This window comes from Rhinopithecus roxellana, chromosome 2 (assembly GCF_007565055.1).
Source record: "Rhinopithecus roxellana isolate Shanxi Qingling chromosome 2, ASM756505v1, whole genome shotgun sequence".
Lineage (NCBI taxonomy): Eukaryota > Metazoa > Chordata > Mammalia > Primates > Cercopithecidae > Rhinopithecus > Rhinopithecus roxellana.
The window spans coordinates 155258928-155284222 of record NC_044550.1 but is presented as its reverse complement, the minus strand read 5'-3'; the positions used below and the strand labels follow the sequence as shown (position 1 = coordinate 155284222).

General features: G+C 48.2%; 1 protein-coding gene across 1 annotated transcript in view; it reads left to right on the top strand.

Moving 5' to 3' along the window:
• Positions 1-25295, top strand: part of STK32B (serine/threonine kinase 32B) — a 332155-nt gene that overhangs the window by 217130 nt on the left and 89730 nt on the right. The window contains exon 4 of the mRNA XM_010370057.2: positions 19155-19192. Coding sequence (XP_010368359.2) covers positions 19155-19192 — 38 coding nt within the window. The remainder of the gene's footprint in view (positions 1-19154; positions 19193-25295) is intronic.

Sequence of the window (25295 nt, the reverse complement as noted above, 5' to 3'; positions counted from 1 at the left end):
CCTGGGAACTATCACAAATAGGCGGTTTGTCAGCATCAGGATGATGGAAATGAGGCTGGAGGGAGCAGAGGACCCCCAGGATATTAAGCCCCTTTTCAGGTCATTGGTCAGACTTCGTGTCCACGCCTCCACCCCACACTTTCCAATGCCAACTAGACAGGTCACCGCCATGTTAGAAATTCTCCAGTGGCTCCTCTTCAAAAAGCCTAGCCTCCTGGGTCAGTTCTCCCCACACCCTCTCTGCCCCCATGCTCTGCCCTCGGCCTGCCCCAGCCTCCACCTCTGCCATACCCACCTGCTCTCTTGTTTGATGGTGCCCTGCAGTCTGCCCAGATTCTCTGCCCCTGCTTCGATTTCTGGTTAGTTCCCAGCTCTAGGAAGTCCCCTCTGAGCCCTCCCCACCAAGAAGGGCCTGAGTGCCACACCCCTGCCCCCAGCTCTCCCCATAGCCACTAGAGATTCCTGGCAGCTCTCTGCACTTCATCCTGAGGACTGCAGTGCTCTATCTATGGCCAAAGGAGTCTTGATTCTAGAGGGGGTCATTGGACTTTTATATGGTGTGGTGCACCTAGAAATATCCTCCAATTTAAAAACTCCCAGCCCCAATGCGAACATTTCTCCATTAAAAATGTACACTTTTTAAATGAGGCACAGCAAAGAGTCTCAAATTAAAAATAACAGCAAAAGGAGTGAAATACTAAGAACTTACCTTCAAAGGGATTAGCTTCCCATGTTGTATTCTAGGCTGGCAGACAGTTAGAGAAATGGTTCCCAATTTCAGATTCAGGAAACTCTTTCTCAATGTCTGTCTTATCACAACACCTATAAGCACCGACTTACTTTTTTTGTCAATTCTTTTCTTTCACTTAATGCACTTATTTTAAAGGAGGACTTTATGTCAGTATCTTCAGTGGCAAACCAACCTCACTTACTTTCCACAGAAGATATCCAGTGATATGGTTTTCCTCTATGTCCCCACCCCAGTCTCATCTTAAATTGTAATCCCCATAATCCCTACATGTCAAGGGAGGGCCCAGGTAAGAGGTGATTGGATCATGGGGTGTTTTCCCCCGTGTTATTCTGGTGATAGTGAGTGAGTTCTCATGAGATCTGATGTTTTATAAGGCAGTTTTCCTTGCTCTTGCTCACTCTGTCTTGCCTGCCGCCATGTAAGACATGCCTCTTCTCCATCTGCCATGATTGTCAGTTTCCTGAGGCTTCCCCAGCCATTTGGAACTGTGAGTCAATTAAACCTCTTTTCTTTATAAATTACCCAGTCCCGGGTATGTCTTCATAGCAGTGTGAAAATGGACTAATACAACCATAAAAAATAAATAAAAACAAAATAGTAGTACCAAATTCTGGTTAGACTGGGTGCCCACCAAGGATTTGAGGCTGGATTCTACTCTCTATGTTAAAAAGGGTAATGGGAATTAGCAAATGTTATTGAGATGTTAAAGACGTAATAGTACCAAGTTGAGACGTTCTTCCTGACATAATTAGGAAAATTAAAAATAACTGGAAAAGGAGTAACTGCCTCCTCATCTGCCTGAGTGTGTATTCATGTCCCGTCCAGTAGCACCTACTGGTGACAGCAGGCATTTTATGAAAGACAGGCGTTAGAGGGGAGGCGGGAACTGATGAGAGGGGATGAGGACGACAGTCCATGGTGATGGTTTTCACACTTAAGGCTGCAGATCCATCACTTGGAACCTTCTTTAAACAAAAGGCAGACAAATAGCCAAGCTCCTAGAGATTCTGAAGCCCTGTGCCTGATTTGTAGCCCTGGACCCTGGATTTTATTTTATTTTATTCCTTTATTATGTGAGTTAAATCACTTACATTTATCATGATACCTGATACATTTGGACTTGTTTTTTTCTAATTCCTGTGCCCTTTATCTTTATGTTTTCTTCTTTTTTGCATTCTATAGTATTGATAGTGTTTGTTATACCCCTTGCCTTCTCCGCTGGTTTGGAAGCCCAGTTCTAATTTTTACAGGTATGTAGTAGGTGTGTATATATATGTATGGGGTACATGAGATGTTTTGATACAGATATGCAATGTGAAATAAGCACATCATGGAGAATGGACTCTGCATTTTAGTCAGCACCCTGCTGCTGGTTGGTGGAAACTTCTTTGAGAAATGCTGGCTGGGTAGATGAGTTTGTGACGGGGAAGGTCTCTTGGAGCCCCATCCCGAAGCCTCAGGCTTCACTGCTGACTGGGGCTTGTGACCCTGGCATACTGCTGCCATCCTTGCAGTATTAAAGGCGTCATCTGAAAAAGGGATGACAATTCTACCCTGCCTCTGTGAGACCCCAGGAGATGGCTGACAGAAAGCTCTGTGGAGAGAGGTCAGGCCCTGGCTGTGCTGATGGTGAGCTCTGAAAGGGATTCCAGGGTCAACACTAAGGTCAGAGAGAAGGGAACACCAAGGAAAGAAATTCCAGAATTTAGCCCTGAACCAGGCTGCCCCCTCCCTACCTGCTGGTCAGTGGTAATGATGAGGTTGGCAGTAGCAAATGATTGGGCATCTACTGTATTCTTTATGAGATTGTCGGCGGAGCTGGACTGGAACCCAGGTCTCCAAAGCCTGTGGCATCGGCCTTTGTGCTACCCCTGGCTGCCCTTCCCCACTTTCCCTTTCTTTCCAGAACTTTCACCAGGGCCCCCTTGTGTCCAGCGCATGGTCCACACTCTCTAACAGCCTTGTCTTTGTGCTAACTACATGCTCCCCTCCTTGATTTCAGGAAACACAGCTCCTCCTGGGCTCTCTATTCCCCAGGAGGTGTCCAGAGCAGGAGGCCCCCCAACCCTGGTACCCTATGGTCCATGGGGTTCCCATCTCTCCACATAAAAGTCCTATGAGAGAATGCTATGAGATGGATTGTGCCCACACACACCCCCAATTCATACATTGAAACCCTAACCCCCAGTACCCCAGATTGTGATTGTATTTGGAAACAGGTCTTTACAGAGCTGATTAAGTTAAAGTGAGGTCATTAGGACAGGCCCTAATACATACAATATGCCTGGTGTCCTTATAACAAGAGGCCATTAGAACACAGACAGGCACAAAGGGAAGACCGTGGGAGGACACAAGGCGAAGATGGCCACCTGCAAGTCAAGGAGAAGGGCCTCAGGAGGAACCAACCCTGCGGACACCTTCATCATGGACTTTTGGACTCTAGAATGGTGAGAAAGAAAAGTCTATTGTTTAAGACCCCTGGTCCGTGATGTTTTGATATGGCAGCGTTCTGTTCTCCTCCTGCTGCACATGATAAAACTTCGGGATCACCTTAGGGATGACTGCCAAGCTGGGGACAGTTCAGAACAGCTCCGGGCTATGGCCCTGTGACTCCCACAGTTGCAGCTGGAGCCACCACCGTCAGAGACAGGTCCTGAGGAAAGCCACTGCCCAGATCACGGGGCCATGCTCACTGTGCAGGGCATCTCCCCAACCCACTGCTTGCTTCTCAGGGACAATTTGAATATGTTTATTATTCTAGTGAAGCCGCTCCTAACCAGATCCATCCTGCAGCTGGCTGTGAGCTATTTCATTATCTCTTCACTTAGCAGATAAAAAAGAAAATGGAACTGAACATGCTATGTCAGAGCAACCCCATCCCCATGGCCACGCACACCCTGGTCTGTCTAATCCAGGCCCTCGCTTCCTTCCCAGCCCTCCTCCCAAGCCTCTCCAACCCTACCCAAGAGAATGCAAGAGGTCAGCCTTTTGCATTTGAAATTATACTATGAGATAGAAGAGCATTACTCTGAAGAGGTACAGGAATTCTACTGCTGCTATGTCTAATTTTGTGAACAGATATTTTGTAAAGTAACTTGGGCAAGAATCCTGTCCAAGCACCACACTAATGGGATCTTGAGCCAGCGACTTCTCGCTAAGCCCCTGATGGTGTGCAAAGTAGGAAGTGCAAGTCCCACCCCACAGGAGCAGCCAGGACTGAGCACCCATGACACACAGATGCCTTCACCAGAGTGACTGGTGGCACAGGGCCCCACATGCAGAAGCATCCGCGCTTGGTTTAATGCCCAGCTCTTGCCATGTTGAAATCCTTAAAGCTTTGAGCAAATGATCCTGCATTTTCTTTTTGCACTGGACTCCACCCATTATGTAGCTGACCCTGCTGTTACCTACAATCATGCAATCCTTACAACAGCCTACAAGGTAGAGCTCAAATCTTCATGGTATGGTAAAGAAATTGAGACTCAGAGGAGGGAAGGCGCCTGTGCAAGGTCTCCACAGCTCATCATGGTTGTCAGTGCCAAGGTCATCATCATCCTCTCCAGCAGCCTGCCCCTCCTCCCAGCGCTCTGGCCCACACCCTGGGAAGCAATTTGCAGAGCAGTTACGCAGCGTAAATGACGATGCTGATCATTTGTTTTTCTCCCATTCCTTGTCTTTCCCTATTGGAATGTAATCTCCATGTGAGTAAGAACTTGCCTGAGTTTTGTCCACTGTATTTTGAGTAGACAGTAGTGCCTGGCACACAGTAAGCTCTGAATAAGTGATAGAATGAATGGAAATAGATGATTTCCCAAGACTCCCTGGTTAGGAACTGTGCTGTGACCTTGGGTCCTTTATCTTCATTATTCTTCAGGTTGACACCTCAAGGAAGAACTGTTGTCCCTGTTTGATGGATGAGGAAGCTAGACTTAGAGAATTTAAGTCTCCAGGTCAGATTGTTAACAAGAGGCAGAGCCAGGCTTAGAACCTAGGTCTCTCTGATGCTGTTGGAGGGAGCGTCTGCTCATGGTGTCTTCAGCCGAGCACCAAGCAGGACAGCAGCAGCCCTCTCATCTGCAGCACTAGCACAGTGGCAATCCGCACAGCCCCAAAGGGCTTTAGAGTGAATGAGATTATGCCTGTGCAGTAGCTAGTTCAGTGTGGCATGGAAAATGTGGTCAATGCATGCTGGGGGCTGGCCACCTTTGTCCCTGTGCCATCTCCACCATCCTGTATGGGACTCTTGCCTTCCCTACCCAGGGATGTGGATTCAGGAAATGGCCCATGGATTATTTGTAATACAATTCTTTTTCGGAAAGTGGCTCTGCCATGTCTGCCCCCACCTTGCTCCCATCCTGTGTCCTTGGGGCCCCGTAAAGATGGTAATGGGCATGGGTTCTGGGAGCAGCTGTCTGGGTTTTTAATCCTGGCTTTTCCAGCGCTTACTAGTTGGGTGTGGTAGTTAAGATTCTCAAGAGAAACAGAACCAACAGGATGTGTGCATATGAAGGAGGGAGGAAAGGAGGGAGGGAGAGAGATTTATTTTAAGAAATTGGCTTATGCGATCATGGAGGTGTAAGTTCAAACTCTGCAGGCAGGCCAGCCAGCAGGAGACTCAGGAAAGAGCTGATGTTGCAGTCCAAATCCAAAGGCCGTCTGCTGGCACAGTTCCCCCTTGCTTGCGAGAGGCCAGTTTCTTTTCCGTTAAGGCCTCTGTCTGGTTGGATGAGTCTGCCCGCATTATGGAGGGCAATGTGCTTTACTCAAAGTCAACTGACTTAAATGTTAATCCCACCCAAAAATACTCCCACTAAAACATGCAGAAGAATGTTTGCACAAATACCTGGGTACTGTGGCCCTGTCAAGTTAACTCATAAAATAAACCATCCCGCTGGTGACCCTGGGAAAGTCACTCAAATTCCTTGAGCATAAGACTCCTTCTCTATAAAATAAATAAAATGAGTCAGCATATCCTATACCACACAAAACTGCTATGAGAATCAAATGAAATAATACATGTAAAGTGCCATGAATGGTGCCGGACAATATAGCCATAGTGTCGCCGTGGAGTCATCTGCATTCCTCCACGGGCACTTGGCTCCTTTCCTCTCATCTGTGCCTTCCTGCCCCTTGGGTAGCAGGAATGCAGGGAGATGTGAGAAGGTCCCCTGGTCCCTCTCTGTGATCAGGAGTCCCTCTCTGTGGTCTTCCTAAAGGGGAAAATTCCCAAGAGTTCTCAGTAAAAAGACCGCAGCTTTTATCCCAGTTTCAGTTTTACTGCTTTCTATAAGACTCTGTCTGGTATTTTTCTTCTCCCAAGCAAGGTTTTCTTGTTTGGAAATGGAACGTGTTTAAATGTTTGTTTATTCATTAAGCTCTCACCATATGTCAAGCCTGGACTCATTCTTTTGTATGCATCATTCCTTTTCATGCTCACAACAGCCGATACAGATGGACATAATTAGCTCACTTTACAGATGAAGAAACTGAGGCTCACAGAGGTCAGGGACCCGGGGCTATTGCTTCAGACAGAGTTAGGGTCCCTTCCAGTGTCGGCAGCCAGGGCTCTCTGACTCTTATGCGTTTGGGCAGTGTGTACCCTTGGAGGATACTCACAGAGAGACTGGGCCCTAAAAATAGCAATTCTTAAAATATTAATTCACTGGAAGTTCTCCACGTCGACTCTGCTTTCAAACCAGGGCTCCCACATTTCTAGTAAAATCAGGAAAAAGAAATATCTGGTTTTGTGAGGCCACCCTGGGCCCTGCAGTCAGCTGTGGGTGGGTGAGTGTGTGTGTCCGGAGCTGGAGGGTGCATATTTTTCTGCTGATCTGTGCCCACTGCACCAGCTTGTCTGACTCCCACACGCATATTCATGCTGTGCCTCAAGAGGTGATGCTTCGGCCCTCCCCCGTCACACGAGTCAAACTGAACATGCCAGACTCCTGCTCCACCTACCCGTGGGATTCAACAACTGTGACAGTCGTCCCAACCGGCTCCCAGAGGAATCCGAGCTGACCACTGGAGCCTCATGGTTTAATGAGGCGATGCCTATGTGCTGGGAGTTGGAGACTAAGAATTCCAAAAAAAATCGTCCCCTAAACGAGCCCAGGACTCGTGGTGTCCCATTGTGAGCCACCGCAGGTGGTCTTTATTGCCCTAGCAGCGGAGCAGGGCTCTCAATCCCCAGGAGGCACTGGAACTGCACAGGAGCTTGTGGGAAATGCAGATATCAGGCGCTGCCACAGAGGTGGAGGCTGTGACTGGCCTGGGGTGCTGCACTGGTGACAGGGACCCTTGTTTCTGAAACCACTAGGCAGTGGACTCACCCTGAAAAGATAGGTAATGAGGCAGTTCCACCCACAGCCCCACCCACAGCTCCACCCACAGTCCCACCCACAGCTCCACCCATAGCCCCCACCCATAGCCCCCACCCATGGCTCCAGTCGCAGCCCCTACCCAGAGCCACCACCCACAGCCTCCACCCACAGGCCCCACCCACACCTGCATCCCCACCCACAGCTCCACCCACAGCCCCACCCAGAGTTCCCACACAGCTCCACCCAGAGGCCCCACCCATACCCATATCCCCACCCACAACTCCACCCACAGGCCCCACCCACAGTTCTTGGCCCACAGCTCCGCCCTGGTGAGCATGGGCTGGAGAGGAAAGGGAAGATGCAGGAATACTGGAGGGGAAAGTGCTCTGCAGGTAGAAGCAGCAAGGTTTGCTATTCAGGCAGATGTGGGGTATGGACAGTGCAGACAATGGTGACACCAAGACTTCGAGAGTAAAAGGTGCTGGAGGTTTGAAAAGAAAGAGAATGCCCTCTAAAGTGGAGAATGAATGGACAAGGAGGATATCCCGGGGTTGGGGCAGCTTGAAGGACCCGTAGAGACACTGTTAGGGATTGGGGATTTAGAGGGAAACTCACTTCCCTGCTTGTGTTTTTCTCCAGCCACGTTCAGCTGGGTGTGTGCAGTGCGGAGTCATCAGGAAGTAGAAATTAACCAGGCTTTGGGTTCCAAATGAGGCTGAGGGAGAAACACAATTATTTCTTAGATCCCTTTTGGCTCTAAAATACCTTTCCCAATGACTCAGATAAAATCCACACGGTCAAGAAGTTTACAAGAGTCAGGAAAGCAAATTTCAAACCCAGCTCTGGCACTAATTTCCCAGACAACTCAAAGGAAGTTTTAACTCATCTAAACAGAAGTCCCCTTAACTGGAAAATGACCAGGTCATTCCCGGTGGTGGCTGGACCCTCCATTGGGTCCAACTCTCTGATTCCAGTAGAAGTCACGTGGATAGAGTCAGATTCAGCCTTGATATGGACTTGAGATCTTTCCCACATTGCCCTCAGAAAGCTGGATGAGGAATATGAGACCATGGCCTGAGCATCTTTACAGAAACAGGAAGCTCTCGATGAGTTGCAGCGTCTCACAGGCCCCGCCATGTGGAGCCCGCTGGGAAGGCCAGATCCAGGAGGAAAATGAGAGACCACATGATCATGGCAAGATGCACACTGCTGAAAGTGAGTGACATCAGACGAGAGCTGGGCGTTGGCCCCTGGGAAAGCTGGGGCTCACAATGAACTGTGATTAACTGTCAGCAGGAAGTGCTCGGGGACCCCAGCCTGGACCAGGGCCTGAGCCCCAAGCCAGGACCTGATGCTGATTGGCCTTCTACAGAAGCCTGGACCTCTCTGGGGACCTCTGGACTCAAATGCTATAGAGTTTTCGCCAACATTCACCCAGTGCCTCATGACAAATTTACAGACGGGATAATGTCACCAGTGTCTGTTGAACAGCTGCTGGGTGCTGGGCGCTGTGCCAGGGCTGCAAATCTAGGAATGGGCCTTCATTTGATGGAACTCAGCACCTCCTGGGAAGGACAAGCATCAGTCAGATAATCACACAAGCGCATGTACCCTGTGCTCACTGCCAGGCCAGTGACATACAGTGAGGTACAGGGAAAACACAGACTGTAACCTGGTGCACCCAGGGCTTGAAGGAGGGCTTCTCAGAGGGAGTGACACCCAAACAGAGCTGATGGGCACAGAGGAGTTGACCAGGCAGAGATTGGGGGCTGGAGGAGGGCGCTCCAGCCATGCATGGAGACACAGGACCCTGGTGTATTTGAAGCATGCACAGGTCAGTCAAGCGACTCTGCCCCTAACATCTCTGCCTCACCCAGAGGATGGAAATGGAAGAGCACCAGATGGGCATCAGAGGAGCTGGGCTCAAATTGTGCTTCTGCCACTGTTTTGTTTGTTTGTTTGTTTTGAGATAGAGTTTTCTCTTGTTACCCAGGCTGGAGTGCAGTGGCACGACCTCAACTCCCGGGTTCAAGTGATTTTCCTGCTTCAGCCTCCCGAGTAGCTGGGATTATAGGCACCTGCCACCACACCGGCTAATTTTTGTATTTTTAGTAAAGACGGGGTTTCACCATGTTGGCCAGGCTGGTCTCGAACTCCTGACCTCAGGTGATCCCACCCGCCTTAGCCTCCCAAAGTGCTGGGATTACGGGCATGAGCCACCACTCCCGGCCACTTCTGCCACTTTTTAACTATGACCATGGAGAAGTCGCTTCACCTCTCCAGGCGGCAGTTTCCTCATCCATCAAAAAGAAGATAATGCTGGGTCTCTAGGGCTGGCAGGTGGATTAAATAAATCACAGTATGGGAAGGGGCTTTGTGAACTGCAAAACTGCACAAATGTGACAAATGGTCATCATGATTTTGGAGTAAACTCCATGTTTCTTTCTGCCACCTCCTTTTTCTTCTAAACGCCCTGCTAAGTAGGGATGGGTGCGGGGGATGGGAGAACTAATCGTCACTTACTGGGCATCTTCTGTATGCTAGGAACTGAGTAAGTCCTTGACATACATTATTTCATTTTATTCCCATTTTACAGATGAGAAAAACTGAGACCCACACAGTATTGGAGTAAGGATTTTAATTGCTGTTGGTGTGTGAGGGGCTTCAAAACATGACCCATACTCACAGGGTGTCTTGCAATCACCAGGACCGTAGGACCCCAGCTGTCCACACCCTTCTGTTGTTTTCCATGTGCTACTACCATGGCTCCAGCCTTGGGGAGCTCAGGGTCTGGTATAGCAGGCTGACTCATGGATCTATCATTGCAATTTAGTGTTCTAGTTGGAAGTAGAAAGAAAGAAAACTGAAATGGGCGGGTCTGTGCAGGCTACGTGGACTGAGAAGGTCCGAGCTTCTTAAGAAGATGACTCCCTCATTGGGCCAAGGGAGGTGTGTCACAGGGCTCATCCATTCATGAAGGAATTAATTGAGCCTGGTGCATCCCTGCACATGTTTGTGAATCCCAAAAGCTTTGAAATCTCCATGAGATATACTTGGGAATAATTAGCTGAATGCAATTGCCTTAGTAGCCAAGTTAACATCCAGGCCCCTGTGGAGTGGCACAACTTTTGAACTGAATTAATCATTGTCAACCAGGCTGATGTTTGTTCTTTGCAGGATTAAAAAAAAATAATCAACAACCCCCAAGCATGGCTTGACTGGATTCATTTTCTCTCCCAAAGGATGAGGCAAGAATAAAATGATTTGAGTAGCAGCATGGGGTTTTACAATAGATATAAGGCAGAACTACATTATTAGGCTGTGTGTACATTTAAAAAATTGCTTCCATGCCTTCAAATTAAATCATGGATCTCTAAGTGGTGTATCCACACTGTCCCACATACGGACTCTGTGACGACTCCTCTCACCTTGGTTTCATTGTCCAGTAAAATAGGGGTAACAATCCTGCCTACATGTGATTGTCTGCTAAAGCTGCCATACAAAATACCACAGGCTGGGCAGCTTAAACAACAGAAATTAATCTTCTCACAGTTCCGGAAGCTGGAAGTCCAGGATAAGGATGCCAGCAGGGTTGGTTTCCTCTGAGGTCTCACTCCTTGGGTTGCAGACGGCCGCCTTCTTGCTGCTCTTCACAAGGCTGTTCCTCTGCACACAGGCCCCTAATGTCTCTCCATGAATCCTACTGTCCTCTTCTTACAAAGACACCAGTCAGATTGGATTTGAGTCCACTCTAATGTCCTCACTTTACCTTAATCACCTCTTGAAAGACCCTGTCTCCAGATATGGTTGCATTCAGAAACACTGGGAATAGGAACCTCCACATAGAAATTTGGTGGAACACCAATCCATCACACTACCTGGAAGGGCTGTGCAGTAGACTGAAAATGCCCCCCCAAAGATGCCACATCCTAATCCTCATAACCTGTGCCTGTGTCACCTTACAGGGCAAAAGGGACTTTGCAGGTGTGATTTAGGTGAGGATCACCATGTGGGAAGATTCTCCTGGATTATCCAGGTGGGCCCAGTGGAATCACAAGGCTCTTGCCAACAAGCAGGTGGTAGGGTCAGAGAAGCAGTAGGAGATATAGCTGCAGGAGCAGAGGTGGGAGTGCCTCAAGGAGGTGCTAGCAGTCAGGGAACCTGGGCAGCCTCTGGAACCTAAAAAGGCAAAGAATAGAGCTCCTCTGTTGGCTTAGCCCCTGAGGTTCACTTTGGACTTCCACCCTCCAGAACTGTGAGAGAATGAAGGTGTGTTGTTTGGGGTCACTCCATTTTGTAGTGATTGTTATTGCAGTGGCGAGTCCTCAATATGGGTGGTTGTGAGGATTACACAAGGAGTACATGCCAAGTGCCTGGGACAGTCATTGGCAGAGAAGACACACTCAGTGGGTCTCAGCTCTGCTGGCCACAGCCATCCCAATTGCAATGGGCAGTTTGGGCAGAGGCTCCATCTACAGGAGCTGCAAAATTTCCCCTTTCACATTGATGCTTCCTGCCCCATTTGTCAAGGTGAAGTCAAGGTCCCAGAGGGTTGAGGACCCTGGGAGCTTCACAAGCTTCAAGGTTGGAGGAGGCCATGTTCAGCCCTTATGTAAGGTCTTTCATTTTTTCATATTTTCAGTAAGCCTTTTCTGAATAGCGGCCTAGCCTCGCTCAGAGGGCTGGTGCTCCCCTGGTCCCTCTGCGTCTGTCTTCACGTGGCCTTCTCTTGTGTGTACCTGGTCTCCTGACAGCAGGGAGTAAATGGACAACGTCAAGCTTTACCATCAGGACCAGGACATAGGAAAGCAGTGAGGTGCCGAGGGCCAGAGGAGGTCTTTAAGTAGCACAGACTGGGTGGCTTTAATCAACAGAAGTGTATTCGTTTGCAGTTCAGGAGGGGAGGCCAGAAGTCCAAAATCAAGGTGTGGGTACAGATGGTTCTCCTGGAGGCTCAGAGAGAAGTCCCCCGCCTCTCTCCCAGTTTCCAGTGGTCTTGGGCAATCCATGCTATGCCATGGGCTGTTAGATGCATCACTCTACATGCTACCTCTGTCCTTCTCCTCTGTGTCTCTCCTCTATGTGGCCTTCTTCTCTGTGTCTACCTGTGTCTCTTTTCTCTCTTCTTGTAAGGACACCAGTCCCTGGATTTAGGGTTCAGCCTAATCCAGGACAACTTCCTCTTAACTTATATGCAAGACAGAACTACCTTACTAACAAAGTAATAGTTTTCTGGCAAAGACACTATTTGCTGGGACATATAGACACACACTTTCTTGCAAAGACACTATTTCTAAATAAGATCACATTATCAGGTAGCTGGGTGACATTAATTTTGCAGAGACATTCTTCAACCCTCGACAGTATCCCAGAAGGAGATTGTAGCTGAGCTGTGTCCTAAAACCTGGGTCAGAGTTCAGTAGGGAAGAGGATGTACCATCCAGAGATAAGGCCAGGGAAAGACTGAGGCACCTGGAGCACTCAAGGTGGGTCTGGCCTGGCTGGGCCACCGGGTGCAGAGGGCCAAGCCTAGTGGCCAGATAAGGAAATGCCTGAAGGCCTTTGGAGTCTGGCCATTGGATCAGTGCTTTCTAAACATGTGACCACGAATGGGCCTGGGGCATGTGACAACTGTGCTTCCATCTAAAATTGTGTCTTTGTGACTCTTCTGAGCTAGAATGGCTCCCTCTGCCTCCCCTCTCATGCACATATGATGGCGGCACTTGGCGGTTATCGTTAATGACCTTAGTTGTCAGATTTTAAAGCTGACAAGCACATCTCAGTGTTCAGTTTTCATCTCTGAGATTATATTGAAACATCAGATCTGGAGTCTGGCCCCAGCACCATAGTCACCATAGGGCCATTTGGAGGATTTATGTAAAGAAGGGACAGGATGAGATCTGTGCTTTGTAAGGACATTTGAGTCATGTTGAAAAAGAAATGCAACCTTGCATATGGGTCGTGTAATAAACGAAAAGTTTCCTGAAACGTGAATAACATAATTTTTAAAAATCAAATCAGAACAAGCACGGTGGCTCACGCCTGTAATCCCAGCACTTTGGAAGGCCAAGGCAGGTGGATCACTTGAAGTCAGGAGTTTGAGACCAGCTTGGCCAGCATGGTAATAAGATGTCTCTACTAAAAATACAAAAATTAGTCAGATGTGGTGGCACATGCCTGTCATCCCAGCTACTTGGGAAGCTGAGGCACGAGAATCACTGGAATTCAGGAAGCAGAGGTTGCAATGAGCCAAGATCACACCACTGCACTCCAGCCCGGTTGACAAAACAAGACTCCATCTCAAAAAATAATAATAAATTAATTAATTTAAAAATCAAATCAGATTTTTATTATAAGCATGTTCCTCAGATTATTACTGCCTACTTTAGAATTCTAGGAACTCTCATTTATTTTTTTTCATTTCCCCACCCACAGAGAGAGGACATTGATCTAGAGACCAACGTGAGAGTAGGTCTTATCTCTACCAGTGTTTGACCTTTGATAAATCACAAGGAGGAACCAGACACATCACTGACCCTCTGAAATAGTTCTCTCTTCATCAGTAAAATAGGAGTAGCAACACCTGTCTCCTCAAGACGGTGACATATGGAGTGCCTCCCCAGCACCTGGTAACAAATATCTACACTGCACATGGTTAAATCCACATAACACACTTCAGGTTGTCCCTGACATACAATCAACACTCAATAAAGTTTAGCTGTTAATACTGTCAGTACTGCTTTTAACACTGAAGCATTGTGTTGGGGGCTGCTGTGTGTACATGGTCCCCACCTCCACAAGAAGCAGGAGACAGAAGGGTGAAAGAAGTGATATTTAATGAGTAGAGCTGATCTGTTGTCATTTCTTAATTGTCACTCAGTTTCTAGGAGAATGAGCCATGCCAATACAGTGAGAAATTCTAAAACTTGAGAACCAAGTTCCTTAGCATCCTATCCCACATCAGCTTGCTGATGGATGGGTGCAAAGTCCCATTCAAGCTGGCTAAGGCAGAGGTCAACAGCCAAGGTGAAGCCCTCCCATTCCTCCCCCACCCCCAGTAAATGCCTTTGGTCATCCTTCCCCAGTGCCTGTTCTGTTGGCTCAACCTCCTACTGAAATGTCTTTGCCCCACTCTGTTATTAATAACAATTATGCCTTTCCATGTGCCTGGCCCTGTGCTGGTTGCTGTCGTAAGAATCATCTCATCCAATCCTCACTGTAGCCATAGAGAGGGCATTATTACCCAACTTATAGGTGAGGAAGCTAATGTTCATTGTCTTAGTCCATTCTCACGTTGTTATAAATACTGGAGACTAGGTTGTTTATAAAGAAAAGAGGTTTCATTGACTCATGGTTCTGAAGACAGTACAGGAAGCATGGCAGCATCTGCTTGGATTCTGGGGAGGCCTCAGGAAACACGATCATGGCAGAAGGCAAAGTGGAAGCAGGCACATCTTACATGACGGGAGCAGGAACAAGAGAGACAGTGGGGGAGGTGCTACACACTTTTAAACAGCCACAACTCACTGTCCTGACAATAGCACCAAGGGGATGGTGCGAAACCATTCAGGAGAAACCACCCCCATGATCCAATCACCTCCCACCAGGCCCCACCTCCAACACTGGGGATTACAATTTGACATGAGATTTGGGCGGGGACACAGATCCAAACCCTATCACTCACCCAGGGCAGTGTGCTCCTGTCTGCATGGTCAGCAAGAGGCAGACTCAGAACTGGATCTCAAGTCTCTCTTCTCTGTCCTTTACTACCTCCCTTTCCCTCTCGCATGAATATGGATAGCATGTTCCCTTCACTAGTGATAAAATAGCCACAGATTGTTACTTCACTTAGTTTAGCTTTCCCCTCCAGGTTTTTGTATTTCTCTTTACTGCTGCTTAAGATTGCCAGCATAGAATATTGAGAAGCCCCCTGCCAAAAGACACATGCAGAAACATCCTGGTGGCCCTGCTTGGCAGTCTGTGCATGGGTACCTCTGGATCAGAGCCATTTCTATGCTGTTTTTTAAAATAGCCCAGCTGACATTTTATGCTTTGTTTTATTTGAGGGCTGGGGAATAATTCAAGAGCAGCACCGGGTTTTATAGCTCTGCATGCATACTTTCCATCAAAGTGTCATTTTGCCCAGCTCTGAAATTATGGGCCTGTCCTCAGAAAACATCGTCACCGACTTCCCATCCATGCAATGCTCCTAATGCCCTTTCTGAACGTTCAAACCCATTTTCAACAGGATGTCGCGCTGGAGCTGAGATATGATCGATGTGAAAAATAGAGCTGGAGGAAACGGTCCTGAAACCGGCTAAACTAAAGGCTCTGCTGAGATGCTTTCCCCATAAAATGCTAGTCTTATTAAATCTCAAGTGATTGAGATTCTCCATCTCCTCCACGCAGCTTTGCAGGCGTCTGTCCAGCAAGTCTCCTTTGAAAGAGACCTAATTTGCTAAAGGCTCAAGAATCTGCCAGTCTGTCTCTGAGTTCTCCCCAGCTTCTTTTGAAAGAGCAATGACAGTCCCATCACTGTGACTTATTTCAGCACTTCTTCCACACTGCACTGGGACTGTGTGAAGCACTGAACAAATGTCATTGTACACTCAGCAACAGGGAGATGGCTGCTGCTGTGTTCCCATTTCCCAAGTGAGGAAAATGAGGCTCAGAGTAAGTGGCCCAAGATCATATAGCTAGAGAATTAATTTTCTGTTGCTGTGCAGCTTATATTATAACTTAACAACTTAAAATAACTCACATTTATTTTCCCTCCATTTCCATGGCCCAGGAGTCCAGGTGGGCTTAACTGGATCATCTGCATAGGGTCTCACAAAACTACAATCCACATGCCCACCAGGCTGCAATCCTTTCTGGAACACGGTGTGGGGTCCTCTCCCAGGCTCTTGTAGTTGTTGGCAGATTCAGCTCTTGTGGCTGCAGAACTGAGGTCCTGTTCTCTTGCTACACATAGGCCAGTGGTCACTCTTCCTCCCAGGGACACCTACATTCCCCGCCGTGTGGCTGGCTCCCACATGGCAGCTCATGTCTTGAGCTCTCACTCCAGTCTGCCAAGACAGAGTCATACAATGTAGTATAATCCCGGGACTGCCATCCCACCAACTTTGCCCTGTGACATAACCGAATTAACAGGGTGACACCCATCACCTTTGTCAGCTTCCATGGCTAGAACCACATCACAGGCCAGATCATTTATTCTCTCTTCCTCCTACTTCCTCATCTGCAAAATGAGAACTCGCTCACTAGATGGTGCACAGCTGACCTTTTCTTGCCATTCAGTTGTCAACCCAATGTCACCTCTTCTTAAAGGTCTTCCTGAGCATCTACCAAAACTAGGGTCCCTCTATTAGTCTTTTTTCTAGACTCTGGTTTGCTTTCTTCACCTGCCCCAATTTACAATCCTACCATTGATTCCTGTGCCTTCTGGCCTGCCTCTCCTCCTAGAATGCAAGCTCCATTCGGCTGGGTCTGTCTTGTTCACGACGTGTCCTTCATGACCGCGAAGGGGACACTCTGTAAATGCTTGAGATTCGACTCTGTGCTAAGAGCCAGCACAGAAGCAATGTGTGTTATGTATCAGGTATTTAATCCACACAGCAAAGGAAACTGAGGCAGAGGCAGGGATCATGCAGATAGTCAAAAATGAGGCTGGAGTTGGAACCCAGACTGTCCAGCTCATGGACCGAACTCTCCCAAACAGAACAGCCCCTTTCCTTGGCTCTGTGGGGTCTAGGGACCAAGCTGGCCACATCTGTGCACCATTCTGTTCTCAGGATATGAGACACTGTGAGCCGGTGCAATGTGGATATGGGGGCGTGGCCAGGCACTGGGTTTGTCCAAGGCCATGCTGTGGTTAGTGGGGCCCCAGCTGCCCTTTGAGGTTTGCCCTCCCCTCTATCAGCTCTCCTTCCACCGTGCCAGTTGTGATAGCTTCCTGGCACTGCCACAGCAAATTACTGCAAAATTGGTGGCTTCAAACAGTACAAATTTATTCTCTCATAATTCTGGCCAGAAGTCCAAAATCAAAGTGGAGTCATGGCTGTGCTTATTCTGGAGGTTCAGGAGGGAATCCGCTCCCGGCCTGTTCCAGCTCTGGGCGACTCCAGGCATTCCTGGTATATGACTGCATCACTCCAGGCTCTGCTTTCATCTCTGCATGTACTTCTTCTCTCCTGTGTCTGCATCCAAATCCCTCCCCCTACTTTCCTCCTATAAAGACACGAGTCTTTAGAGTCCTCCCTAAATCCAAGATAATTCATCTCAAGATCCTTAAGTAAATGCCTCTGCAAAGACTCCATTTCCATATAGGGTCCCATTCTGAGGTTCTGGGTAGACATGAATTTTGGAGGGACACCGTTCAACCCAGTACACCAGATCACATCTTCTTGGGTCTGTCATCCCACCCTCACCTTACCTGTGTCCTGACTCTAACTCCATCTTTAGTCTGTGGCCCTTGTAGGCATTTTGTAGCTCACATTCCCTGGGCCACAGCCACATCCTCCCTGGTCCCCACACCACACATTAAATCATCTCAGTCCCGGTGATATCTTAAGAGATAAAGCTTGAGCATTTGCTGCTGTGTTTTCATTCTTGACATGTATTTTCTTTTCTCTTTTCTCATCTTTTGTTGAGAAACCCTGCTGGGAGCCACCCTGGGCAGGGACCAAGTGTTTGCTGACTTCATTCACAAGCACTTGACTCTAGGTCTTCTGCCTTTTGTTTTAGTTTTATAAGTTATCAAGTTCATTCCTCCCATGTGGCTCCCTGTGAGTCTCTGCAGTAATCTCTTTGTTCACAGTGGAGGCTTTGTGACCTCGGCAGCAGGGGCCCACACACGCAGTGCTCCTCAGTACTCATAGGCTTGAAAAGTCACAATGAAAATAAAAATTTAAATGTATAGGTTAAGTGCTTCTTTCATCTCCAAACCCATAGGCATTGCATTGCATTACTACCAATTACCACAGTGTGTTTTCGGGTAGAATTAATATTTGATAAACTCAGGAGCGGTTGCTCTTTATTTTGAAGAAAGCTATCATTAGTCTCAGTAGATTTGACATTTGTTATAAATGAGTGAAAATTTATGCATTTGTAAAAATCTATGGTTTTAATGCAGAGCTTCACCAAGTGTGTACACGTCAATAATAAGTAAGCTGGGGTTGAAGTTGTTCTTCTCTCACTTTCACTCTTCCATCCTTATACTCGGTAGTGTTTCACATGTGTCTACCACTGTGTCAGGCACTGTGCTAGGTACAGGCACGTAGACGTAAAGAAAGCAAAGCGTCAGCCTTCAAAATGTTTCACTTGGAATTGAGAGGCCTTTTGCTTTAATGGTGATGTAGAGCAGAACTTTCCAGAAACTGCTCAGCCCAGATTTTGCCGCATGTGGGTCACTATGTTACCCTTAAAAGAGGTCAGGAAACTTTCTCCATAAAGGGCCAGATAATCAACACTTGAGGCTTTGACGACCACGTTAATCTCTGTTGTGTGTTCTTCTGTGTGTGCGTGGGTGTGTGTATGTGTATATGTTGTTTTGTTTTTACAGTGCTTTAAAGATGTTAAAGTGATTCTTAGCTCCCAGGCCATACAAAAACTGGCCCAGGGCTGGATTTGGCCAAGAGCCGTAGTTTGCCCATCTCTGACGACAACTTCCAAACCCTCATTGAGCTCAAGTGGATGCCATGATACCTGCAGGGAGCCCTGGTGGGATGGCTCAGCTACCTCAGGGTGGGCAGGTGCCTCCCCTTGCTGGCACTGATCACATGCTCAGTGAGCAGTCACTGCTGTTACCATTGAAGCTGGAGCTGAGAGGCTAAAAATTAAGAATATTCAGGAAAAAAATATTCAAACAATCTACTTGCACTTCCAGGAAAGAGAAGAGGCGATAAGAACACAGGCATCCCATTATCTTACCAATTACTGTCACGCTGCCTGTCTGAGGCCTCAGGTCAGGGAGAGGTGAGCAGCCTGGGTGTTGCCAGCATTTGTCCTGATGTGGCGCTTGTTGATGTACTCATCTGTGGGCTCAGGAACCACATTGCCAGCTTCTTTGTTTTCTTTTACAGAGACATCAAGCCAGATAACATCCTCCTGGATGAACACGGTAAGCCTGCTATGAATCCTTTACAGGGACTCTCAGTGGAAAGTTTGAGGCACTGGGAAATGGTGCAGGGGTGGGGGTTGGGTCTTGCTGAGTTGGACATTAGTATTGGCTAGAAACCTTCTCTTGTTTCAATCCTGGTGGATGAACATCTGTGTAAATTTCTGGTCCATGTCCTGCCGTGGTAAGTTGAATCAAAGTTATTTAAAGTGTTCACGTCGGAAGTCATTGCTGTTCATATCCCCATGTGAGGAGGACAGAGCCGCCGTGAGGATGAGCATGGGGTCCCGGAGTTCCAACCCCACCTCCCTCACCTATGAACGTGTGACTTCAGAAGTCACCCACCTCTCTGAGCCTCAATGTAATTTTCTGTAAAATGGGGAAAAGGCACCTCTCTTGCAGGGTGTTCATGGGGATGAAATGAGAGTGCACACTCATTTCTAGCAAGCAGAGCTTAATACTTGATAATCCACTAAGCATTTACTCATCTATCAGCTATGTCAGGCTTCTCAAAATTTCCTTTATGTGCACACAGATCTTCTAGACATCTTCTCAAACGGACTTAATAAGTCTGAGATGGGACTAGACTCTGCAAACTCCAGAGTCTGCAAAGCTCCCAGGTGGCTGATGCTACTGGTCCGTGGACCACACTTTGAGTAGCAAGGCACCAAGTCAATGGCTCTCTAACTCTGGCCTTACCAGAATTACCTGGGGGGACCTGGTAAAAATCAGAGGTCAGGCCTGGTCCTGCTTCAGCAAGCCTGGGCTCCTGTGTTCTGGATCAGAATTCTGGGGATGGGATGCCCAACAAAGTTTAAGAACCATGAGCCTAGGGCTCAGACCAAGAATGCTCAGTGGACTTGACAATCAATTGCGGCTGATGCCAACAGGAGCCTTACAGCCTTGAAAACTAAATTCACTGGCATTGCTTCAGGGGCCTCTCAGGGCCTAACATGGGGTTGGCTGGAGGGAGCAGTTGGGGATTCTTCTAAAGTAGGGGTTATCATCCCTGCTGAGGCCTTCAGGGATGAATGTGTCACGTTTCCTACATAGCTCCCCCGCCCTCCTTCCCCACCCCTGCAGACTGAGGTCATGGTTCTATCTCACAGCTCCTCTCAAACTTCCCATGTGCCATCAGCATAGCTTGGGGCATCCTAACCTCATAGTGTGCATCCCTATGTACAGGAGTGGTGGTTGGGACCATTTGCATCTCTGCATCAGATGCTGGAACCAGACTAAGTGCTTTGGGGGCAGTAGGATTGAACTCACTGTGCTCCTGAATGGAAGGTCAGCAGTGGCCCCAAGACGCCTGGGGCATGGACAGAGCTAAGGATCCAAATCAAGGCTGGAAAGGAAGCAAAAGCAATGTCTCCAGTTTGTATCTAAAAGTCAGGATCTTCAGATGTGTCACTCAGCTAAGCCCCCAGCCAGCTGAGTGTCTTTGGACCAGTGGCTGTGCCTCTGTGTCTCAGCCTTTCCAGCAGTGACACAGAAGTAATCGACCCACCTTGCAGGGAGGTGAAAGTCTCGTCTCAGGTGAGACTCAAAGGTCAGCCACCCATCACAGTATGCAAGTGCCCGGGAAGGGGTAGGTAACTCGCCCTCTTCCTGTCCCCTTTCTCTGCTCAGGGCCAGGCAAGGTCAGATCACAGGAGCAGGGTAAAGAGGAGGTGAGAAGACACAGGGATGGTTCTGCATGGCTGTCTAGAAAGCAGGGGTCTGCAAGACTCGGTTCCAGGCAGCATCCTCAAGGCTCTGTCCTGTTGATTAAGAGAGACCGCTAGGGGGGAGACTTCCAGGCCCTGCAAAGCGGTGCAGAAGCAAAATTCAAGCAGAAACATTAATAGCAATAAGCCAGCCATTGCACTGATGAGAAAACATGACACAGAGAGTATGGAGGTAACCCAGGACTGCCTGGCTTCGTAGTTCTGGCTCCCTACTCATAGCCCCTGGCCACAGCTCCCCTGAAGCTGCTGCACAAAAGATACAGGCAGGTAGGCTGCTCCCAGGCAGCGTCCCCTAGGTTTTCTCTTTCCTGTCTTTGGGATTTCCATCCATTCCATCCCACCTTCCTTTCTGCACCCATTCTCAGCCTCCACCTCAGCCTTTCCCACATTCTTTCTGGATCCTCTTCTGCCCCCTTGAGCTCCTCATCTTTTGCCACCCCCTGCTTGGCCTTCACAGTATCCCAGCCCTGCCTTCTGGCTATGCAGCACCCCACACACTCCCCAAGTGCCCCCGCATCCAGTCTTCTCTCTCTCCAGCCTCCCATTTCATCAAAAAGTCTCTGCTAGCTGGTGGGACTGAGCATTGAATATAATATTTCATCCTAAGAGGTGACTGGCTGATAACCCTTCCCCCCTCCAACACTCAATGAGTGGCTTTGCAGGTGGTGCCAAATACAAATTTAGGAGCAGGGAATTTCACTCAGAAAAAGAGGAGTCTCCTTTCTGGGGAGAGAAGGGAAAGAGGGGAGTCTATGCCCATGGCCCTCCTTTACCTGCTCTTCCGAGTGGAGAAGCTGAGTGGCTTTTAGAGCAGAGCCTGAAGCTGGCTATTCTTGCCTTTCTCTTTCCTTCAGTAAACAACTCTTGAGCACCTGCTGTGTGCCAGGTTCTGGATAACAGAATGATGAACAAGGCAAATAGGGTCCCAACGCTGGTGGGTTGCATGGTGTTGGGGAGTGTGGGGAAGCTCAGAAGAGGTCGGGGGCAGAGGGTAGAGGGAAAGATGTGTGCAGGGGTTGTCTTAGAGGCAGCCCCATCACAGTGGAATCCTAAACGCATGACAAGGCCAAACAGAGGAAGGTTCCTGGATGGACAGGTGGTAGAGACAGTGGGGCAGAACTGCAGAAACAAGCGGGAAATGGCTATTAGAGGAATACAACAGCAGTTTATTTTGTAGGATTTTAACATTTACAACTAATCTTATGCCTTCAAAACCTTTACTATGAAACATGACCTAGTCATAAGACGAGCGGTATAGTACGTGTTCCTAAATGAGTCCTAAGGGCACCCCATTTGTGGTGCACCTTTTGTAAACTGCATGACAAAACCTTTCACAAACCAATAACTGTGTATTGCTATTTCAAGAGTTCCATCACTGGTTGCATTAAATACTTTCTCAGAGAACAAGTTGGTCAGTTGTGTTTCAAGTGAAATATAAACATAATTAAACAACTGCATTAATATTTTATTAATGATGTCCAAGATCTGCTAGTTACACAAAATCCAAGCATCTCTCACAAGCTTCTCTGCTCCCCTAGTGTCTTCCTTCCTTTCTGATCTTTCAGGGTTTTATGTCTTAGAATGGACATTTTAATTCTGCTCAAAGATTTGAGTTTTTGAGCCAGCTGCAAAAGCAGAGAGAGACTATGCATTAAGGTAAAGTAGAGTGAAAGAAGATACAGCACCTCAGAACAAAGAGCTGAGTTCATTTTAGGCTGAGGCTCATGAGATCAAGGCAATGGGGAATTTAAAGACATAGAGGAAGGGGGAAGCAACTGAATTAATTTTCTGTTGGTACAATAAAGCTGAGTAATGAATAACCACAGAGCTTAAATGCCATAAACAAAACACATCCATTTAGCTCACAGTATCCTGGGGTTGAGAGACTCTAGGCTGGGCTGGGCTGATCTTGGCTGGGCTTGCTCCTAAGACCAAGGTTGGGTAGGCAGTGCTGTTGATGTTGGCTGAACCCACTACAATGCCTGAGGCTCAACTGGCTGTCAGGCGATCCCCTCTGGCCTTGGCTGGCTCACTAGGTGACTCAGCCCTGCTCCTTGAGCTCATCCCCTGCAAGTTCATCTGCATGGTCTGCTCATGGCCATAGCAGGAGCAAGAACAGGAGACCCCAACCACTCAAGCCTCCACCTGTGTCATGTTTGCCACCAATGCAGGAGACAAAGCAAGTCACTTGGCCAAACCTAGAGTCTGAGGGAGAGGACACTGCAAAGGCACATGGCAATGGGGTGATCCAGAGAGGGGTGAAGAATTGAGGCCATTAATGCAGTTTTCTACCACGAGGGTGATGGAAGAGGCCAGTGGAAATGGAATGGATGGAGCCACATACACAGGCAGGTGGGCTGGTGCTTTCCACACAGGAGCTGGACTTCCCCAAAGGTGGGCAAGGCGAGAAGAGTGAGAGACAGAAGGAAAGAGGCTGTATTTTGCCCTTAAGTGCCACTGAGAGCCCTGGTTCAAAGATCATTGATGATGACAATGAAGAATGTAGTCCTCGTCCTCTTCTGTATTTGGGAAGTGGTTCGTTTGTTGCAGACCTGCCATGGCCAGGCATTGTGCCCAGTGACCATAGGAGGCAGAGTCCCTGTGGCCAAGGACCTCGTGGTCTGGGGTGGCTGTTCTCTGTCCTGGTGGCACATCACCAGGGTCCCAAGGCCCCACCTCCAGAAGCTCTCATTTGATTCCTCTTACAGAACAGAGTGCTGAGTAGTGGGATCTTTTACTGTTCCCAGGTGGATCTAATCTGCAGCCAAGGCTGTGGGAGGAATGGAAATGTAAACAGTTGATGATGACCCATTGGGGTCAAGGCCAGGACAGAGCAAGCACGGGGCTGTGGCCAGCAGGTTACTGAGGCCAGGAGAGTATTGCAGGAGGGCTTCCTGGAGGAAGGGACATGTACATTGGATCCTGAATCATACTGGAGGTCAGTAGAGCATTTGAGGGATGGCATTTCAGAGGTACACACTCATTTCTTGTGACTGTGGGATGCGCACAGTGGGGTTCAGAAACCTGATCTGGATATTCAGCAGCTGGCAACGCAGCAGCCATGTGGTCAGAGTGGATTTGTTTTCTTTATTGAATGATCCATGTCTTGTATTTTCTGTATTCTGAAGTTTTGACCTCTGGAGCCTTGCTAAACTGATTGACTGCCCTGCCCAGGGCTGGCCAGTCCTAGAACTGGTAAACAACTTGCCCTAAGGCATACTTTTCAGATGCCAACCAACCAATCCAGAGGCATACCCCCAACACCTTCTTTATCCGCTGTCCTAGGAATTTTATGTTCCAGGCCCCTCCTCACCTCCCCTAATTCCCACAGGTACCAGAAAACTAGAGACAGCCCCTAGAACCCAGAGTCCACTGAAATTACTCAGACTAGTCAATTCTAAGCCTGCTAACCTTGCCTCACCCATTCCTTCCCATGGAAACCACAATAAAGGCTCTGGCCCACATTTCCCCACTCCCCATCCTCCTGAGCGGCCCTGATGCTTCCCTGTCTCCCCTGCCCATGACGTGGCCTGCCCCCATTCTTGGGAACTGTAACAAACTATCAGTCATCTCCTGATCTGGTGGCCTTATTGTACCTCAAATTTTCTATTAATGTACTGTATTTTATAATACTCATTAACTGAACTCGTTTCAAAGAATTGCCTCCCCATCTGTTGCTAACATATTTGTTGATAAATGTGATGAGTGCTCCCCAAAATGACCATGGCCAGCCATGTCGACACCCCCTTTTCTCTTGTCAAAACGTTGTATGTGCTACCCCCAGCATGCCAGGAGGAAGAGACTCCAGGAAACTAAAAAATTGGGCATGTACTATTTATAAAACATTATACATGGGGATTGTAGCAGTTGAGAAGAAAGTGAGAGGAAGCCACTCATACAAGTTGGAAGGCTGAGATGTTTCTGTTAAGCCTGAGGAGCCAATGGTGGATGTCTTGGAACCATATGGGTCCCAAGACTGTAAGAATAAGTACGTAGTAATGCACTTTAAAACTGTTCTACGTGTCCTGAGGAAGATTGTAGTAAGATTCTTTCCAGCAAGCTGCCAGAAACGGGGCTTCTGCTGCAGCACTGTGCCAGGGGAGGGTGTTAAAGTCCTAAAGACATGGTATGTGAGACACTGAGGATGCCAGCAAATAGCCCCTGTATTTTCTAGGGCTACCATAAGAAAGCCCCACAACTGACAGGCTTAAGCAACAAAAACATATTGTCTCACAGTTCTGGAGGCTGGAAGTTCAGGATCACGGTGCCAGCATGACCCTGCTTCCTCTGAAGTGGGTAGGGAAGGCTCTGCTCCAGGGCCTTCTGCCAGTTCTGACAGCTTCTTGGCTTGTGGCAGCATAACTCTGCTCCTCACATGG